The 19,722-nt window shown below is 39.3% G+C and overlaps 1 protein-coding gene across 5 annotated transcripts in view; it reads left to right on the forward strand.

The window, feature by feature from the left end:
• The first annotated feature begins 9,217 nt into the window (after nucleotides 1-9,217).
• LOC105008946 (immunoglobulin-like and fibronectin type III domain-containing protein 1) overlaps nucleotides 9,218-19,722 on the forward strand; it is a 33,274-nt gene continuing 22,769 nt past the window's right edge. For 2 of the 5 annotated variants that reach the window (XM_010868316.4, XM_010868315.4), the window contains exons 1-12: nucleotides 9,218-9,356; nucleotides 11,107-11,181; nucleotides 15,942-16,064; nucleotides 16,211-16,350; nucleotides 16,563-16,662; nucleotides 16,783-16,803; nucleotides 16,910-16,958; nucleotides 17,121-17,310; nucleotides 17,454-17,567; nucleotides 18,605-18,767; nucleotides 18,884-19,156; nucleotides 19,273-19,548. In XM_010868316.4, coding sequence (XP_010866618.2) covers nucleotides 11,142-11,181; nucleotides 15,942-16,064; nucleotides 16,211-16,350; nucleotides 16,563-16,662; nucleotides 16,783-16,803; nucleotides 16,910-16,958; nucleotides 17,121-17,310; nucleotides 17,454-17,567; nucleotides 18,605-18,767; nucleotides 18,884-19,156; nucleotides 19,273-19,548 — 1,489 coding nt within the window. In that variant the 5' untranslated portion in view covers nucleotides 9,218-9,356; nucleotides 11,107-11,141. The remainder of the gene's footprint in view (nucleotides 9,357-11,106; nucleotides 11,182-15,941; nucleotides 16,065-16,210; nucleotides 16,351-16,562; nucleotides 16,663-16,782; nucleotides 16,804-16,909; nucleotides 16,959-17,120; nucleotides 17,311-17,453; nucleotides 17,568-18,604; nucleotides 18,768-18,883; nucleotides 19,157-19,272; nucleotides 19,549-19,722) is intronic. The other 3 variants (XM_010868312.3, XM_010868314.4, XM_010868313.2) reach the window with 2 other exon arrangements.

The following is a 19,722-nucleotide window of genomic DNA, read 5'->3' on the forward strand; positions in this document are numbered from 1 at the left end:
CCAACCAGAGTGGCATGATGTCGTGCAGTTGGTCTTTCCGCTCCCCAATAAACGTTGTCCGGAGCTTTCCTTAGCCTCCATCCTCTTGGTTGGAGGTTGCCTTCTCCATTTCATGTCAGAATCATCAGGATTAGAATTTGTCCAGCTCACAGTTGTCCTTTAAGCCAAACTCAGTCTCTCTGGGTCCAACCAGTCTTATTGCTGAATCGCTTCCATGTGTCCTATACCTGTCAGTGATTTCTCCTTGAGAAATTAGTTGCAACTGCACAGTACACAATCAGAAATATGTCCATTACATTAGCTTGTTGCATCTTGTTAATGCATTAGAACCCAGTCCTACAAAACACTTAAACATATATTTCCAATGTCTTTCTGCTTCCTTTGTCTAAATAGATTAGAACAATTGTAAACAGTAACAGTATAGTTAAAACATTAACAATTCTGGGGCTTCTGTCCTGCTATTGTAGCAAAATAACAATTCCACTCTTTTCTATAATTGGTTTAACAACCAATAGATAACAAAACAACACAAAGAACATTAGAACACAATTTTCCATTTCCTATTACTGTTCAAATTACTCATCATCAGTTAAGGTAATTTGCTTACATTGAAGTATCACTCTCAAAGAGTAGTTCATGAACAATTCTCAGTTCACCTAACCAGATCTCCGTTGGTATATAATTACATCTGATTGTGTTGTATCGGAACTACAATCAAATTCACCATTGTTTCACATAAATTATCAAATACCTTATTGCAAATCGAAATATTTCACACCATCTCGAAGGTCAGCTAACATAACTGTTATTTAACCTAATTTCTCTACAAGATGAAACTCAGTGTGAATTTCTCTGAGTCTCGTCTTATTTTCCTAGCACATCAAAGACATGCTGTAATCCTTTCATAAATCATGACCCCCCCCCCCCCCCCCCCCCCCCCCGTATGCCCTATCGCCCCAGAGCTCACCCTGGAGTGGAGGAAAGTTTACTAACCTAAGGATCACAGACCCTAGTCCCCTTATCAATTAGGGACACATTGTTGTTATCTTGAGAAACAAACCAGCTAGGCAATAGCAAGCAAACCTTTTTACCTCAACATACACCTCAAAGAAACATCTGTTAACCATTAACATTCCAATGATTGCCTACTATGACAGAAATTAAGTACATAGGTATACATGTTTATAAAAATAATGAAGAGTCATTCAATATGTAAATGAACATGGAATTGACACTTCCGGTTCCTTCAAGTCAAAATCAGAATAATGAACACCAAGTATTCAATGTAGCCGAATTAGAATACCCAATTTTGATAATGTCACCAGTAAGTCTGTTTCTCTTCTAAAGAGTTCAAACTGTAATGAACACCAGGACCAGAGTTGTGTGGGTCCAATTGCAGAAATGCAATGGTAGATTTATTGTTTACGTCGCACAAGGGAGTAGGCAAGCACACAAACGATGAAGACAGGCGGAGAGTCGGAAACCAGAATATCAGTCCTTGAAGGCGAAGGCACAGGCAGGGATGAGCAGAGACGCGAAACCGAGAAGCAGGCAAGTAGGTCAGGAAGCCGGGTGATCAATCAGCGGAGGCTACAGTACAGGACGGGAGAGACGGTAAGGATATCCAGGGGCAGGCAGGGAGGTCGGTGTTCCGGGAGGAAGAGCACAGGCTAAATAGAGGGGTTAACAGGGCACAGGCGTTCAATATTCAGGTGATTGGGATCTGGAGTGTTGGGTGCGTTCATGCGTGCTGGGAAGTGAACTGGTGGCAGGTGCGGAGCGTGGCAGGGAGGAGTCGGACCGGGAGTGACGGGAAGACCTCACACAAACAAGTCAAAAACCCATTTCAAACAGCCCCCACCCCACACACTGATGTTTGTGTGAGTGAGTTGAGCACTCCAGGGGGTCTGTACCTCTCTACAATTTAAAACATCTAGATAAGCACTTGATGCAGAATCACTTTCTCAGTATCAATTAAAACATGGCAAAACTTAGTAAACATGAAAGGAATAACAAGAAATGTGCTCCCTGCATCTTTTTACCCACCTATTCCATAATGCATGAGATTAATATAATTACTTCTAATCAAATATCACACAAACATTCTCATAGTGACTATTCATCCCATCAAATTAGTTATTTCTTAGATAAACCAAATCAAAATGGTAAGATGTATTCTACTCAACCATAATCACGTTGGATCTTGTATAAAACAAACTTTTTTCCAAAAACCCAAATTAGACAAACACTGTGAACGGACACTAAGGGATGCTGATTTTAACAGATGCCAATTTTCTGTTATAACCATGGAAACAGAAAAACTAAATTCTTCAGGTACTCTTTAAGTACCTATTTCATTCACTTTGAACTCTAAGTTAAACTCTTTTTCCTTATAGATAATAATTTAATACATTCTCCCGCTGCTTTCACAACAGAGTCAACGGAAAACAACTCCATGCGCGAAAGCAGAACCATTACAGGATGGACATGAAAAGAAAATCGATAGTTGGGATGAATCTAACAATCATTCAGTAATAAGTCGCGAACTGAATACCCATCAAAAACAAATGTGAAAATGATAAAACATCCACAAAGAAAATCAAAAAACAACTGTGCCACACGGTCGCTCGTGTGAAGGAATTATAACCCATAAAACCTATAGACAAAGGTGTCTTACCCAGGGAAACAACTCCCAAATTTAGCATATCAAAATTTGCATTTCCACAGGCAATGGTCAAACTAAGTTGAGACAACACAAACATCATGACTCAATTAACCTCCTAAAGTCTAGGGAATTTGTCCAACTTAAATGCATGTTTATGTTACACCAAATAGTGGCGGTCAGACAAAATCGCTACTTTCATGCCTATTTCATGGACAGACATCAAGACTGTTCTAGTTATTAACAATGGGGGATTACTTTTTGGTCCCTACCCTCACTACAAGTAGGTTTCAAAACCATACATTTTGACATGAAGCTATTGAAAGGAAAATACATGTAGCTTGCTCTTAACGTTTGATTAACACAAAACTCATGTTGGGGAAATTACCACAGGTGAGAACAGGTAGAACACTCAAATGTAACCCTTAGTGCTAAGCTACTTTGATTTGAGGGGAAATCATCGTAAACACAAACAAAGCGAAACTACATTACTTAACCAAACCCAATTGAACATTTAAAATAGGAAGTCAAATTTTACGGGCTTCTGCTAGTTGGGGAATAAACAGGCTTTGGCTAATTTAACCCTCTGTTGCAGGCCATGACTATATTGGCTGTGAATCCAGTCTTCATGGAAAACAGCGTGTTTTCTTAACGTTAAAGACTAACGCCATGTTCTGCATTCTACTCCATACAAGGAGAGAGAAACACAATATTTTATATGTTACCAAATTAGAGAAGCATCATTGTACCAATTTCCAGTCTATCTTTTTAATAAATGTAAGACATTATTCTCTTATACAATCCTAAGTTAACAGGCGAACACCTCCACGTGTGCCAGCCACCAGCACAACACTAGAAGGCAATTTTCAATTTCGCGGATTCAGCACTAAGGCAAAAGCCAAAAGTGTGGGCCTTGCCAAAGAATCACATTAACGACGCAATGAGTGCGTTCATCCAAGTGTACACCAAACAAAGCAAAACCTGATGAAGGCAAAACTTCCAGGTAAACAACAATCTCGATCAAATATACCAATATTCCACCAAGGAATACACAATGCAGCCAATCGGATCCCTGGTGCACAGGGAATACCAAAATGGACAAATGCATTTACAAGGTGTCGACCACAACCAGATATCCACAATCCAATATCCAAAAACACAACCAGATATCCACAATCCAATATCCGAAAACCATTATATCCAGGAACAATCTCAACTCCATCTCTCAGTCTAACTGCCACAGTCCAACTGCGTAAAATCCCGCACGAATCACCCCGCAATAGGATGACTGCATGGGAATTATTTTCAGGACATGGAACAAAAACGACTTTTTATTAACTATAGTTGCTATAACTCAAATACCCTAAAAATAATTTCTAGTTACCATACTTTCTCAAATCCATCAATCGTGAAATACCTAGTCTTCTTTGGTCTCAGTCGCTGCAAACACCGGAGATTACGGATCTGGTGTGTACTACTCCCCCCTTTTGGACCTTTTCTTGATCCGCGTAGACTCTCTCCAAACACATCCAAAGTGGAGCAAAACGGCCTCCAGATGGCCTACTGCATCACCACGTTCAAAACGAAAAGTTCCATAGAGCGAAAGGAGTCGGGGGCAATCTCAGTCACCAGAGGAGTTGGCTACGTCAATTGTAGGGAAATGCTCTCCGACGCATTGTCGCCAGGCGGGATGAGACCACGCAAACCTCCAAGGAGTCCCAGCCTGATGGAACACCGCGGGAGGGTGGGGGCGTTCAGAGGGACAATCCATATAACCTGAGCGAAAAGAACTACAACACTGAGATCAATAAATCCCACACAAACTTCCCTAAAGTTTCCAGACTTTCTACATACCATAGCCTACGACGTCTTTATATTATACCTTCTGCAACTTCCATACGGCACCTCGGCCATATTCCTCCAATCTGCCCCGTAGGCCACGCATCCGTCACCAAACGAAAACGCCATTTACTGGAAAACCTAAAAACTCTCAAAGATACATTTGTTCACATGCCCAGACAACAGAAACATCAGACATAATTTCTGCCGGTCCAGCGTAAACACGAGAGACCGGCAGTACATTTACTGCCGCACCATAATTAAACCCAGCAAACCTAAGCGCGGCGAAAACACTGGATCCAGAGCGACCACAAATGTGCGGTCGTCAAGCCGCCACCAGTCACCCTGGTTCCTCGATTAACGTGCCTAGCATGCATCGTCAGCCCTTTCATGAGATATTCCTTACACCGGTGTTTTATACAGTGGTCCAACCACCGTAATGTTAACAGTTTTCTCTTAAGGCTCGACCTTATTGTGCACTTACCTCCTGAGTTCAAAATTTAAGCCCGGGTACCTGTACTGAAGAATCCCAAAAATCATTTAAGCTGGGCGCCCGACTCTCACCCCCTTTACGTAGCTAGCCCACGAGCTAGCCCACGAGGGGAGGATTTAGGCTCCGGGACCCAGTCTCCGGCCGTGCATGGTTAACCCGCTAGGAAATGATTACGAGACACCAGGATAAGTAACCAAGGACGAGCTCCCAAATTGTGATGGCAGTTTCATCTATCAGAACTTTTAAAGGAGTAAGTACAAAGGCAAAATTCTCTTGCACAATTTAATAGTTTATTTGCAAATAGAGAGACACGTCAAATGCTAACAAACATAATCATCCGAGGAGTCTCTAACTTAATACATGAACAGTTCGTATTTATAGAGGGAAAAAGGGGTGTGGTAAGTTGCTGGCCATCTGTCTTGTGTCACATAGGTTTTAACTAAAGGGAGGGCTGTCCCCCCCACCTTATTCCTTCCTGCCATAATGTTTACTGTTGTGTTTACCTAAACAAGCCAATTGCTCCTACTTCCCCCCAAGGGCCACGTTCCCAAGGAACAGAAGGACTGACACCCTTCTTGGTCTAGGCAGGAGAACATGGTCAAAGTATCTGATAATCCTCTGATATTATACAGACATGTGTGTCACAATCAAAGTAAAGATTTACATACCAGCCAATAGAAAGACAGATATTTCCCAAATGTACCTTAGTTCAAAATTTCCATAAAAAGATCTCTTGTAAGGGTGGAGCCGAACCCAAATACGGTATTCGGAAAGGCACAAATAACGTGGTTTTTACAAATACTTATTTCAAACAAATATTTGTATTTGGGAACAAGAAAACCGTTATATCAAAAAGCTGCCTTTTCTCATGAGACCGCCGTACATGCCCGGATGAGTGAGTGAGTGAGTGACGTTCAGTCGGGGGAGGGGAAAAGAATAAAAGCGGAAACTGACACAGGCTGCTCCACACATCTCAATTCTCCACACAGCAACAGAGAGCGCTCGGCTGAGCGAAAAAACTTTACTGCGTCACAATTTTGTTTAATAGATTTTTGTACCTTAACTGGGTTCCAAAGGCAATTTATAACTTTTAGTAAACGGAGTTTGATCGGGATATTATTTAATTACGCTGCAATCGGGTGAACCAGCCCTAACGCAAAGAAAATCCTGGAATTTTTACGCCTATTTAGAATTTTACTCGAATACAAATACAAATACTTTTCCCCCCTTAACAAATACAAATACAGATACAAATACTGCCTGCTTTGCACACCCCTAATCTCTTGTGACCACCTGTTGATCTTGCAAGGGGGTAGGAGCCGGGGGAACGGAGGGGACATGTCCCCCAAAATATTATAAACGGGTTAAAGTGTCCCCCCCCAAAAATGTTGTTTTGCGTAATTATTTTATTTTATTATGCTTTGGAACTTTGGAACACGTATCCGTCGCCACCGAATCCAACATTCTCATTCTTTCATGGCGAGCAGTGTGTGTAGGCTAAGTGGGTTACTGTAGCTATAAGTTCTGTTTTCACAGTAAGTACAATGTGTAGGAACTTCAATACATGTTTTATAGCTGTAGAACAAACGTGACAAAATATAAGCTTTCTACTCGCTAAAATAATTGTCAAGATGTAGTTAGCTAGCTACCTTTATTTAAAAGTTTCATCCAACAAAAGTTACAGTAGTTGCTTGCTAGATAACAGTGTGAAAAAGCTGTGTAAATAATTTGAAAGGAAGAATGCCTGCTAAAATGTCTTAGTCTTCACCAGAGGGTCTGCAAGTAGCTAGCTAAGTAATGGATGAGCCACCACCAGTCAATTATGGAGTATAAGTAGCTAGAGTTCAATCTACACAGAAAAGCTGGCAATTTTTTTTATTCAGTTTATGTTTTTAATCATCTAGTTATAGCTAAATTGTCTTCAATATTTTAAGAATTTGGTTCATGCTTTGTATGACCATGGCAGTAAAGTGATAGACATGAACCAGCAGGCAAGGAGAGAGAGAAAGAGGCCACAAACCAAAAGGTAAATCATTGATAAGTGCCAGGCCAAGATAGACTGTTTATCTTCCTGGGACAGAGCACTTGCACAGTAAAAGAGGTAAGTTAGCCAAAAGCAGTTGATTTGTCAAAAGAACAGTCTTCAGATGTCTTTATCATAGCATCTAAAATACACAATTAAATTTGCCAGTCAATAGAATTTGCCACAGGTGGACTCCAAGGACTGGAAAAGTTGTTTAATGTTAAAAACCTAAACCTGGTGGAAAATCACACAACTAATTAAGTCAATTGGCAACAGGTCAATAACAGAGAGGATGGGTCTATCAGAAGTGAGGATGGGGAGTGGTTCACCACTCTGTAGAAGACAAATAGCGCAACAATTCAACTTAAAACTACAAAGAGTTTGGGGATCACATCATCTACAGTACATAATATCATTAAAACATTCAGAGAATCTGGATAAACCACTGTCTGTGAACACAGTATGTCACTCCATCCACAAATGCAAAGAAGAAACCATATAAAACCAAAATCCTAAAATGCTGCCGCCTTCTCTGGGCCTGAGCTGATTTTACTGAGGCAAAGTGGATTCATCCTGTCCAATCATGGACACAACATCCTCTGGACTAAAGAGGAGAGGGATCATCCGGGTTCATATCAGCGCACAGTTCAAAAGCCTGCATCCATAATGGTATGGATGCATTAGTGCACATGACATGGGTGACTTGCACATCTGTGAAGGCACCATTAATGCTGAACAATATATACAGGTTTTGGAGCAACATATGCTGCCAACCAGCTTTTTCAAGGAAGGCCTCGCTTATTTCAGCAAGACAATCCCAAACCACATTCTGCACGTACTACAACAGCATGACTCCATAGTAAAACGTTCGGGTGCTAAACTTGCCTAACTGCAGTCCAGACCTGTCACCTATTGAAAACATTTGGCACATTATGAAACAAACTGATTGAGCAGCTGAAGTCCCTTATCAAGCAAGAATGGTAATACATTTTACTTTCAAAACTACAACAATTGATCTCCTCAGTTCCTAAACACTTACAGAGTACTGTTAAAAGAAGAGATTATGCAACACATTAGTAAACATGCCTCTGTCCCAACTTTTTTGAAATATGTTGCTGGCATCAAATTCAAAATGGGCATGTATTTTTCCAAAAATCTCTTTCTTCTATTTTCATCTAAATATAGGGATAAATGATTTGCACATCATTGCATTCTGTTTTGTATTTGCGTCCCACCTTTTTTGGAAAAGGAGTTGTACTTTTTTTTTTGCTTTGTCATGACAGGGTATAATGTGTTGATTGATGGCAATTTAGTTTTTCATCAAATATATGTCTATAACAAAATGTTCAGAAAAGTACAACATTGGAAGGTACTGTATATAAGTAAAGAGACTACATCTGATTTGGAAAGGTTTAAATTGGATGAAAGCAAAAACAGTTCTGACCTATTGGCCTGAATTTAATGAGGAATGTTTCCTTGTGAAACTATCAGCGGCCTACTACATGTAGGGGAGTAAGATTGCTGGACCAAACCCCTCAGAGCAATGAAAATCCATCCCTTTGCCAAAACACAACCATCTTTTTATTAGGTCAAGTACAGATCAGTATTACTGAATCACTGAACTCTATCTAAACCCACCGGCTTGCTCCGTGTATTAAATATTAGTATTTTTGTTTTGGTATGGGAACCATATGCCACTTCACATTTAGACTAGAAGTGAAACATTTCTCCTTCCAAATAAAAAGTCTCATATTCATATTTACAGGCTAATAAACTGCATAGTAGAGTGATCATATTCCTGGAGATCTTGTGATACAGCATGTCCAAAGCCTTTGGGTTAATGCTAAGCTCGTCACCTATGGCAAGTTTTACATGGCCATTTTGGAGCCATAAATCCTGTAGATAAATCCTATAGAGCAAGCCGTAGCATAGTGTGTATTATCTGTTAAAAACTGTCTAAGCTATTACAAGATGTCAGCATATACCTGATATATGCTGAGTAACATTTTACAGCAGTTTGAATTTGATCCCACGTTAATTGAGGGAGCTCTTATACTTGTAAAGTTCTGCAATTTCACATGGCCAACTTGATCCATCTTCACATTCATGGAGTAGTAGGAGGTACCCCCCCGACACCATCCAATTTCATCAATATAATTAGATGTATTAAATTACGACTCATGTGATGGCCAATGTAAGTACATGGAGTATTTCCGTGGGGTCCATTAAATGTTTTATCACCAAACAAAAGGGGAAGGCCTGGCAGAAATATTGGAGACTGTCAAGACAGAGCTGAAGGAAAGGAGCTGAGCTCAGAGGACTTACTGTACCACTGGGAGGTAAGTCATTTATTGAAGGATGTTTAGTCTGTTTTATCAGGGATGAAACTGGGAGGGATTAATATTCATTCAGTGGGTTAACTGTAAATACTGTAAATTTCTATTGAGATGTGAAAGTGAAAGTAAACGCATATTTTTTTGGGTGCATTTAAAATGCTGAAAATGCAAATATCATCTCATGTGCTACCCATTAGATCTTGAACAGATGTTGTTGACTTACATCATTGGATTATGCTCTTAGCTTTTTACTGGTGTAACCTTACCACAGTTTTCACCAAAAACGTATCTGGCAGACCTGCACCATTAAAACAAATAGGTATTTAAAATGTAGACATGTACATAAATGTAGACAATAATTCAGTCTGGTAAGTGAAGAAAATCTTGCTTGGAAAGAAGTCAAACTGAACTGATAAACTACTCTTTCTCACTGTTCGCTCCAAATATCAAGCTTGTTATCAACTATTGTGCAGTGGTACTTAACAGTGCCACCTGCTCTATACTGTAAGCTGGTCACCGATGGTGACTGCTTTTTGTGGTTGCTTCCTAGAGTCTATGTTTAGGTCATTGGTCTTGGTGCCATTTAGATTATCTTTTATTATTTTATCATTTAGATATTATTATTTTCCTTTCACCCCCGGTCAAACTTAAAACAAAATATACTCCTTTATTCCCTCCATAAAGTCTTCATGAACTAACACTTGACATGTTAATTTGTATTGTCTTCCAGCAATTAAATTTTTCTAATAACAAATGTATTGCATAGAATGTACTTTATGAGTTTGTGTTGTTATGCCACTTAACTATATTAAAATGTACTAACGCTAGGTCCTTCTGGATAGGAGTGTCTGCTAAATTAGAGGGAAATGTGAATGTACTAGTCCATGGTCTATTTTGCCATTGAAGGGTTGATTTTAATATTGTTGTCATTAAAAATGCAAATGTTTGTCAATCTTTCCACCAGCCAAACATCATCAACAGTTCTTTTTAACACAGTCAAATGTTGTGACCAACAGAAAATACAATACATTTGTACAAGGAATGTACATTTTTCATGATGAACCTAATTGAAATATATACACTTTTTTAAGTGGTTATATTTGTGACAGAGGAGTAAAATATAAATTAGAAAGATCCTCCAACACAGATGGAAAAGTGTTGTGTGATGTGCTGAAAGCCAAAGTCTGCCGAGACACTAATATGGGCAAGTGATTAGGGGTTAGTTAAGACAAAAAATAGTGGCTAGAAAGCTGGGAACCTCTAGTTTGATTGTGGCCATGAAAATAATATTTGTAACACATGATTTCCATTAGTCAACTTGTGCAATAAGTGAGCTTACAAAAGCATAATTCACTCCTGCAGCAACCTGCTAAACTAGGTGCTGTCTGTGTATTGTGCACATGACAGTTAATGAAAATACACATCCACCCACCTATTTCTTCCACTAAAAGATGAAAACTATACTAGTCTATTAAGCAAATGTATTTTCAGCTGCTTACTGATTTGTACCATTTACATCCCCAAAAAAGTATACTGCTATTAAAACTATGTCTGCATGCAATGGTAAGTTAGAACTGTATGTTCTGGAAAGGCTTCTTTATAGCTAAAATGTGAGTAATCATTTTATGCTTTGGTTTCAGCAGGCTCACCTACCCAGAACTATGTAATAGATACACAGTGTCTGCCCTTCAGCAAACACAATAATTTAAAAACAATATATTTATATATTTATGTTTTATTTGGCCATAAACAGCTCTGAATTGAACAACAACAAGTACAGATACCAGTATGACGACACTAGCGGCAACCACCCCGCCCCCAGGTCAGGGTAAGTCTCAAACATACAACTGCATTAGAATCCATTTATTTTTAACTGTATTAACAGAAACAATGGACAATTCCAAGAGAACCCCAGGCTGGAGTAAAATCTTAAGGGCCAACTGATTTAAATAGTTTGTGTTTAGAATTCACAGAATGGAATACAAAATAATCCCTTTTTTAATTGTTATATTGTGTTTTTCACTATAAAAATCTGGACATATTTACGGTTTATGTACATATTTGTATATTCTATATATATATATACTCACCTAAAGGATTATTAGGAACACCTGTTACATTTCTCATTAATGCTATTAACTAAACAACCAATCACATGGCAGTTGCTTCAATGCATTTAGGGGTGTGGTCCTGGTCAAGACAATCTCCTGAACTCCAAACTGAATGTCAGAATGGGAAAGAAAGGTGATTTAAGCAATTTTGAGCGTGGCATGGTTGTTGGTGCCAGATTTTCACGCACAACCATTTCTAGGGTTTACAAAGAATGGTGTGAAAAGGGAAAAAAATCCAGTATGCGGCAGTCCTGTGGGCGAAAATGCCTTGTTGATGCCAGAGGTCAGAGGAGAATGGGCCGACTGATTCAAGCTGATAGAAGAGCAACTTTGACTGAAATAACCACTCGTTACAACCGAGGTATGCAGCAAAGCATTTTTGTGAAGCCACAACACGCACAACCTTAAGGCGGATGGGCTACAACAGCAGAAGACCCCACCGGGTACCACTCATCTCCACTACAAATAGAAAAAAGAGGCTACAATTTGCACAAGCTCACCAAAATTGGACAGTTGAAGACTGGAAGAATGTTGCCTGGTCTGATGAGTCTCGTTTCTGTTGAGACATTCAGATGGTAGAGTCAGAATTTGGCATAAACAGAATGAGAACAAGGATCCATCATGCCTTGTTACCACTGGGCTGGTTTTCTTGGCACACTTTAGTGCCTTAGTGCCAATTGGGCATTGTTTAAATGCCACGTCCTACCTGAGCATTGTTTCTGACCATGTCCATCCCTTTATGACCACCATGTACCCATCCTCTGATGGCTACTTCCAGCAGGATAATGCACCAAGTCACAAAGCTCGAATCATTTCAAATTGTTTTCTTGAACATGACAATGAGTTCATGCCCAGGATGTGCATCCCACAAATCTCCATCAACTGCAAGATGCTATCCTATCAATATGGGCATTTCTAAAGAATGCTTTCAGCACCTTGTTGAATCAATGACACGTAGAATTAAGGAAGTTCTGAAGGCGAAAGGGGGTCAAACACAGTATTAGTATGGTGTTCCTAATAATCCTTTAGGTGAGTATATATTTATATATATATATATATATATATATATATATATATATATTCACACAAATTAACCTTTCATGAAAATGAGTCAAAATTAATACAAACACCAGACATACAATGGTGATATATTGGGCTTAAACAAATGGATAAACCTCATGCTTTTATTTTTTTTTAAATAAAGTTTTCATTTAGTAACACAAATTGTAGAAAATATGCAGATTCACAAAATTGGCACCCCCGACTTTTAGTATTTGGTGGAGCTTCCCCTGACGAGAATGACAGCACTCTGCCTCTTTCTGTAGTATTTAACAAGGTTGGAGCCATCTTAGACCACTCTTCCATGCAGAACATTTCCAATTCATTGAGATGCTTTCTTTTTCTCTTGTGAACTGCCCTCTTCAATTGACAACACTGATTTTCTATTTGGTTCAAGTCTGGAGACTGAGAGGGCCATTACAAAACATTAATTGTGTGTTACTGCTACCCTTTCTTTGTTGATTTTGATGTGTGCTTCGGGTCATTGTCTTGTTGGAAGACCCAGCCGCGGCCCAGTTTCCGACTTTTGGCAGAGGTAAACAGATTTTGTGCTGAAATGTTCTGGTATTGAATGGAATTCATTATGCCACGGAAATTAACAACAGCCCCTGGACCACTGGCAGCAAAACAGCTTTGAAGTGTCAAAGAGCCACCACCATATTTTAATGTTTTGGGTATGAAGTGCCATTCTTTGTATGCAGTCCCCTTTCGTCACCAAACTTGATGATAGTGTGCTTGGCCAAAAAGCAATATTTTTGTCTCATCTGACCACAACACGATTCCAATTGTAAGTCTAATGCTGCTTGGCAAAGTTCAGATGCTGGGATTTGTGTCTTGGTCTGAGGAAGGTCTTCTCTCTTGGAACTCGTCCAAAAAGCTTCTGGTCATGGAGGTGGCATCTCACTGTTGGTTTTGAAACGGTGAAACCCCACGATTAAACAACACTTTGCAGTTGAGAAACTGTGCTATTTGGGCTCCTCCTTTCCTCTCATCATCCTCCTCACTGTGTGTGGGGGCAATATGCGGATGCGTCACCATCCTGGCAATTTCTCAACAGTTCCATGCTTTTCCAAGATTCTTTACTGTGGCCCAGATTGTGCTTGCTGGTACTTTCAACTGAATACCACATTTTTGTAGCCATTCCCCAATATATGCAGCTCAACAGTTTTTTTTCTCATTTCAGTTGACAACTCTTTGTTTTTACCCATGTTGATGGATGATGAAAGGATTTTACCTGTGTGTTACCTCATATTTACAGTGGGGAGAACAAGCATTTAATGCACTGCCGATTTTGCAGGTTTTCCCACTTACAAAGCATGTAGAAGTCTGTAATTTTTATCGTAGGTACTCTTCAACTTTGAGTTACGGAATCTAAAACAAAAATCCAGAAAATCACATTGTATGATTTTTAAGTAATTAATTTGCATTTTATTGCATGACATATGTATTTGATACATCAGAAAAGCAGAACTTAATATTTGGTACAGAAACCTTTGTTTGCAATTACAGAGATCATACGTTTCCTGTAGTTCTTGACCAGGTTTGCACACACTGCAGCAGGGATTTTAGCCCACTCCTCCTTACAGACCATCTCCAGATCCTTCAGGTTTTGGGACTGTTGTTGGGCAATACAGACTTTCAGCTCCCTCCAAAGATTTTCTATTGGGTTCAGGTCTGGAGACTGGCTAGGCCACTCCAGGACCTTGAGATGCTTCTTACGGAGCCCCTCCTTAGTTGCCCTGGCTGTGTGTTTCAGGTCGTTGTCATGCTGGAAGACCCAGCCACAACCCATCTTCAATGCTCTTACTGAGGGAAGGAGGTTGTTGGCCATCCTCCCCTCAATAAGGTGCAGTGGTCCTGTCCCCTTTGCAGAAAAGCATCCCCAAAGAATGATGTTTCCACCTCCATGCTTCACTGTTGGGATGGTGTTCTCGGGGTGGTACTCATCCTTCTACTTCCTCCAAACACGGCGAGTGGAGTTTAGATCAAAAAGCTCTATTTTTGTCTCATCAGACCACATGACCTTCTCCCATTCCTCCTCTGGATCATCCAGATGGCCATTGGCTAACTTCAGACGGGCCTGGACATGCGCTGGCTTGAGCAGGGGGACCTTGCGTGCGCTGCAGGATTTTAATCCATGACGGCGTAGTGTGTTTCTAATGGTTTTCTTTGAGACTGTGGTCCCATCTCTCTTCAGGTCATTGACCAGGTCCTGCCGTGTAGTTCTGGGCTGATCCCTTACCTTTTTCATGTTCATTGATGCCCCACGAGGTGAGATCTTGCATGGAGCCCCAGCCCAAGGGAGATCTTGAAAATGTTCTAATAATTGCGCCAACAGTTGTTACCTTCTCACCAAGCTGCTTGCCTATTGTCCTGTAGCCCATCCCAGCCTTGTGCAGTCTACAATTGTATCCCTGATGTCCTTACACAGCTCTCTGGTCTTGGCCATTGTGGAGAGGTTGGAATCTGTTTGATTGAGTGTATGGGCAGGTGGCTTTTATACGGGTAACAAGTTCAAACAGGTGCAGTTAATACAGGTAATGAGTGGAGAACAGGAGGGCTAATTAAAGAAAAACTAACAGGTCTGTGAGAGCCGGAATTCTTACTGGTAGGTAGGTGATCAAATACTTATGTCATGCAATAAAATGTAAATTAATTATTTAAAAATCATACCATGTGATACCTATGATAATGTACCTATGATAAAAATTACAGACCTCTACATGCTTTGTAAGTAGGAAAACCTGCTAAATCGGCAGTGTATCAAATACTTTTTCTCCCCACTGTAGATATTTTCTGCTTGTAGACAATCATCTATCCAACTTCAAATTGGAGACAATCCTTTATACAAGTCCACCTCACTTTGTTCACTCATACAAGCTTCTTCCATTACAACGAGTGGTTTGGTATTGACTTAACAGGCCTTTATAGAATGTTTTATTGAACAACCATTGGAAAATACTTTGGATGACAATTAAATACATTCTAGTTTACACTGCAGTCTCACCAAGTATTTCAAACAGACATATCAGCAACTCTAGACAAGTTAAAGCATTTGCACATGTTAATCTCATCACATTATTTGAATTAAAAAACATCCTTCTATATTTCATTACCATCTCATTGCCTGCAAAGAACAACAACTTCTCTGCAAATAAGCCATATAAAGGGAAATGTGATTTTTTACTCTTTTTAATAAAAAAAAGATTGCCGTCCAATAGAATTGGAACAGATATTTAAGGCAGCAAAGTTTGAAGACTGTAAGGGATATGCAGACTTTCACTAGCGACTGAACACATTTGTCTCACTTGTCAGTATTAAGCCTATACTCTCCTTTCATTTTCATTTCAAATGACTATCATTAAAATGACCAACAACAACTTAGAGCTGAAAATAATTGCTTTTCTAACTTCAACAGTTGCTATCAAAAGAAGATCAAGAGTCCCTGGGGTTATGATAACTCAGTTTGTGGAAGAAATACCACAAGGAAAGAGTACCCCAGATTTTACCCGCAAACCCTTTGCTTTGACTGTACAAGAGGGTAAGATTTATTTTACTATATTACCTGACACCAACTTCACAGCTCTCTATTTACAAATCTTTTCTTGAATTAAATCTGTAATATATATATATATATATATATATATATATATATATATATTGTGTGTTAAACATATTTGCTTTCAGGGAAATTAGCCTTTTTCAAATGTATGGTAAGTGGAGTGCCTACACCACAAATCACTTGGGCAAGGAGCCAAGGCCCACTTGAGGATCCTGTGAAGTATGTCAGTAGATATGATAAGATTATGGAGGAATACATTATTGAGGTAAGTAATAACAGCACAATAATGCAATGTCCAACTAATTGCAAAAGTTGAAATATCAACATCTAATATTTTTTTTATATAATCAACAAATGATGGTGCAGGATACTATGCATGATAAAGTCAAGTTATTACATATTTCTCTTAAATCACTTTACTCTGGTGTGGTGTTCAGTGTAGAGTTAAGTCTCACTGTAGTGTTGTTTTTTCATCAGATACCCAATGTAACAGCAGAACAAGCTGACACCTACAAATGTTTTGCCACCAATGAATTTGGAAAAGCTGTCTGCACAGCCAAATTGAATGTTATTGAGGGTGAGAAACAAATTGATTTGGGCCACCAGGATGAATCATTGAAATTGAACTGTGTTCACTTGCTGAAACACATTTTCTAATGCCAATACTAATTTACATTATTTTTAAAAATATTTTCAGTTGGATTCAAGAAAAAAACAGGTGGGAACATAGTTCTATGAAGTACTTTTAGACAATGCCTTGGTGCATGACGATTCAATAAAAAATATTCATCCCATTAGTCATTTTCATTCTTAATCTCTTCTAGGTTTAAATAAGGCGGCCCCAGAAGACTACAGAAAAATGCTTAAGAAGAAGTAAATGACTGTTATAAACAAATAATGTACTATCCGATTTAGGAGAAATACCGTTTTGGAAACCATTGATTGATTAAAATTATATTTTTTTTGATACAACTGACAACAAATAGATTATCTTGGGTAACCACCCATAGCTTTACATTTCCTTTCTCCATTTAGTGTTGTACGAACTAAACCACAACTAAAGAAGGAGGAAGGAAAGATTGATCCCAAGTTCTGGGAAGTGTTGCTGAGCTCACCTAGGATGGACTATGAGAAGGTCTGTATGGAGTATGGAGTCAAAGACTTCCGCTGGATGCTAAAGCAGCTAAACCTAAAGAAGAAAGAGAGAGAAGAGGAGCAAGCGAAGGTATGTGTGAGGATATAAAAAAGCATTGAATTTACCATGCTGTCCATACATTGTGTGTAAATAGCCAGTGTGCAATTTAGAGATTATACAATAAAAAATAAGTGCAAGTAAAAATGTTATAATCCTTTCCTTAATTTGTTTAGGTTGTTGAAAAACTAGAAAATCTGAAACAGATTGAGGTGAAAACAGATGGCTCAGCCGAGTTTGAACTGGACATGGTACTCAAGGATCCCGAAAGTCAGGTTCTCCTTTACAAGGTGATATGAATTTGAATGACACATTGTGTAAACTGTGTCCTACTTGGACATGAGCAATAATCTATTTAACATTACGCATTGTTGATATGGTAATGTTTGATGCTGATTTAACAACTCCCATCTTGTTTTATTTCTCGACATGTTGTTGTCACCTGATGTGGTCACTGCACCGATTTAGGATTATTTTATTACAAGTCAATGGAATTCCTGTTATTGAGACAGATTTGGTAGAATAATTATGCGCTTCAAATGTAACTTACCTAAAGAAATCCCTAGAATCTCATTGCTGTAGCTGCCAAATGCAATGGAATCCAAGAATGGGGCCAATTACATGAGGGACATCGCTACCTAATGGCAGGGCCACCACTGAAATGTCATTAGTTTTTTTTAATCAAATGTTTCTCTCCATTCATTGAATTGTGGTTGCATAGTGCACTGTTTGGATGCTAGATTTGTGATGTATGATACTTTTAGTCCTAGTCCTCCGTGAAACACGGTAATAAGCTATTATTATAGTATGCATATATACAGACGGGAGAATTAAAAAAGCAGTACAGCAAATAATGCTGGCGTACTGCATAATACAACTGAGCAATTAACATCCAATCACGCTCTGTAGCACGTATACAAATGCTGACCAGTCCCAATATGACATGATAAGAGTTCATTATTGGGCCTCTTCCAGGAAGACAGTGTCCCCATCCACAGGTCATGAAAGTCACGGAGTTTGGCAGTGATGTGAATAATATGCTATGGCCTTCCTAGTCACCAGATCTCAACCCAATGGAACACTTATAGGACATTTTGGACCAATGTGTAAAACAGTATTTTCAACAACATCAAAAGAAAAAATGAGGGAATATCTCCTCCAGTAGAGTTCCAGAGTCTCATAGAATCTATGCCAAGGTGCATTAAAGCTGTTCTGGCGGCTTGTGGTGGCCCAACACCTTGACACACTTCATGTTGGTTTTTCCTCTAATTTTTCAGCTGTCTGTACAAATGTAGTGATTCATGTCTTTGACTTTTCTGCCCAAAAGGATGGGATCAATGTTGCCTACAGTGACAATGGCAGTGGAAAGCACAACCTTAAAAAAATTGGCCAAAAGTATACATTTAGCATAAATGACCTGATTCCAGATGACGCTGGATTGTACCAGGTGGACGTTGAGGATGCCACATGTTTCTCAACTGATTTTAAGAGTAAGAATGTATCATGTTTAACTACCTATACAGCCAGAGTAACAAAGTATACTGTATATTCAAACTGTATTGTTGAAATTAATATTTCCACTATCGTACTCTCTTTCCCTCTTCAGTTATACCTGTAGAGTTCATTGTGAAGATTCAGGATGTGAAGGTTAAGGAGAGAGAGGATGCCATCTTTGAGTGTGTCTTGTCGCAGGCATTTCCAAAGATTTTGTGGACCGGAAACAATGTCCCTCTTGAACAAGGGGACAAGTTTGACATCAAAATATCTGAAGACCACCTCATTCACCGTTTGAAGGTGAAAAATTGTGAGCAAGTCGACAGTGGAGTGTACACTGCCATGGCTAGCATTGCCTCCTGCAGTGCCTGTCTTGTTGTGGAAGGTGGGTCAGCTTTGGGATACAGCTTTTCTAAGTCAATACTTTATCATCATTAAGTAGCAAACATGAAGCCTTAAACTTGAACTCAAAACCCTCTCTAAATGTGTCTGTTAACTCAGCCAAGGATTACCAAAACACGCTTGGGAAAAAGGACAGGAAATCAACCATGGTTGGTGGAGGAGGATTGGCTACAATAGCTGCAGATTGGGCTACGATAAATGCAGAGAAGTCAGGTAATCAGCAGGACGAGCATGACTTGAGCGCAACCAAATGTGCCCAAGCAGAAAAGGACATTTCGGGTGGAGAAGTGCCAACAGCAGGAGTGACTGCAGCAGTTACAGGAGCTAGAAAGGGAGTTGGAAATTCTTCACTCCATCCAATTCTTGAGGGTAAAGGTAAGGCTTTCTATATAATTTCCTCAGTGCGAAAAATACTTTATCAGCCTGATGAAAATGTATGTGCTAGTAGCTTTTGGTTTTTTTCTAGATTTTTTTACTGCTATTATATATGACCAATAAAGGTATTAAGCTTGTCAATATTTGCTGCCTAAAATATTTGTAATTAAGTTT

This window comes from Esox lucius, chromosome 17, assembly GCF_011004845.1.
Source record: "Esox lucius isolate fEsoLuc1 chromosome 17, fEsoLuc1.pri, whole genome shotgun sequence".
In the NCBI taxonomy this organism is placed as follows: Eukaryota; Metazoa; Chordata; class Actinopteri; order Esociformes; family Esocidae; genus Esox; species Esox lucius.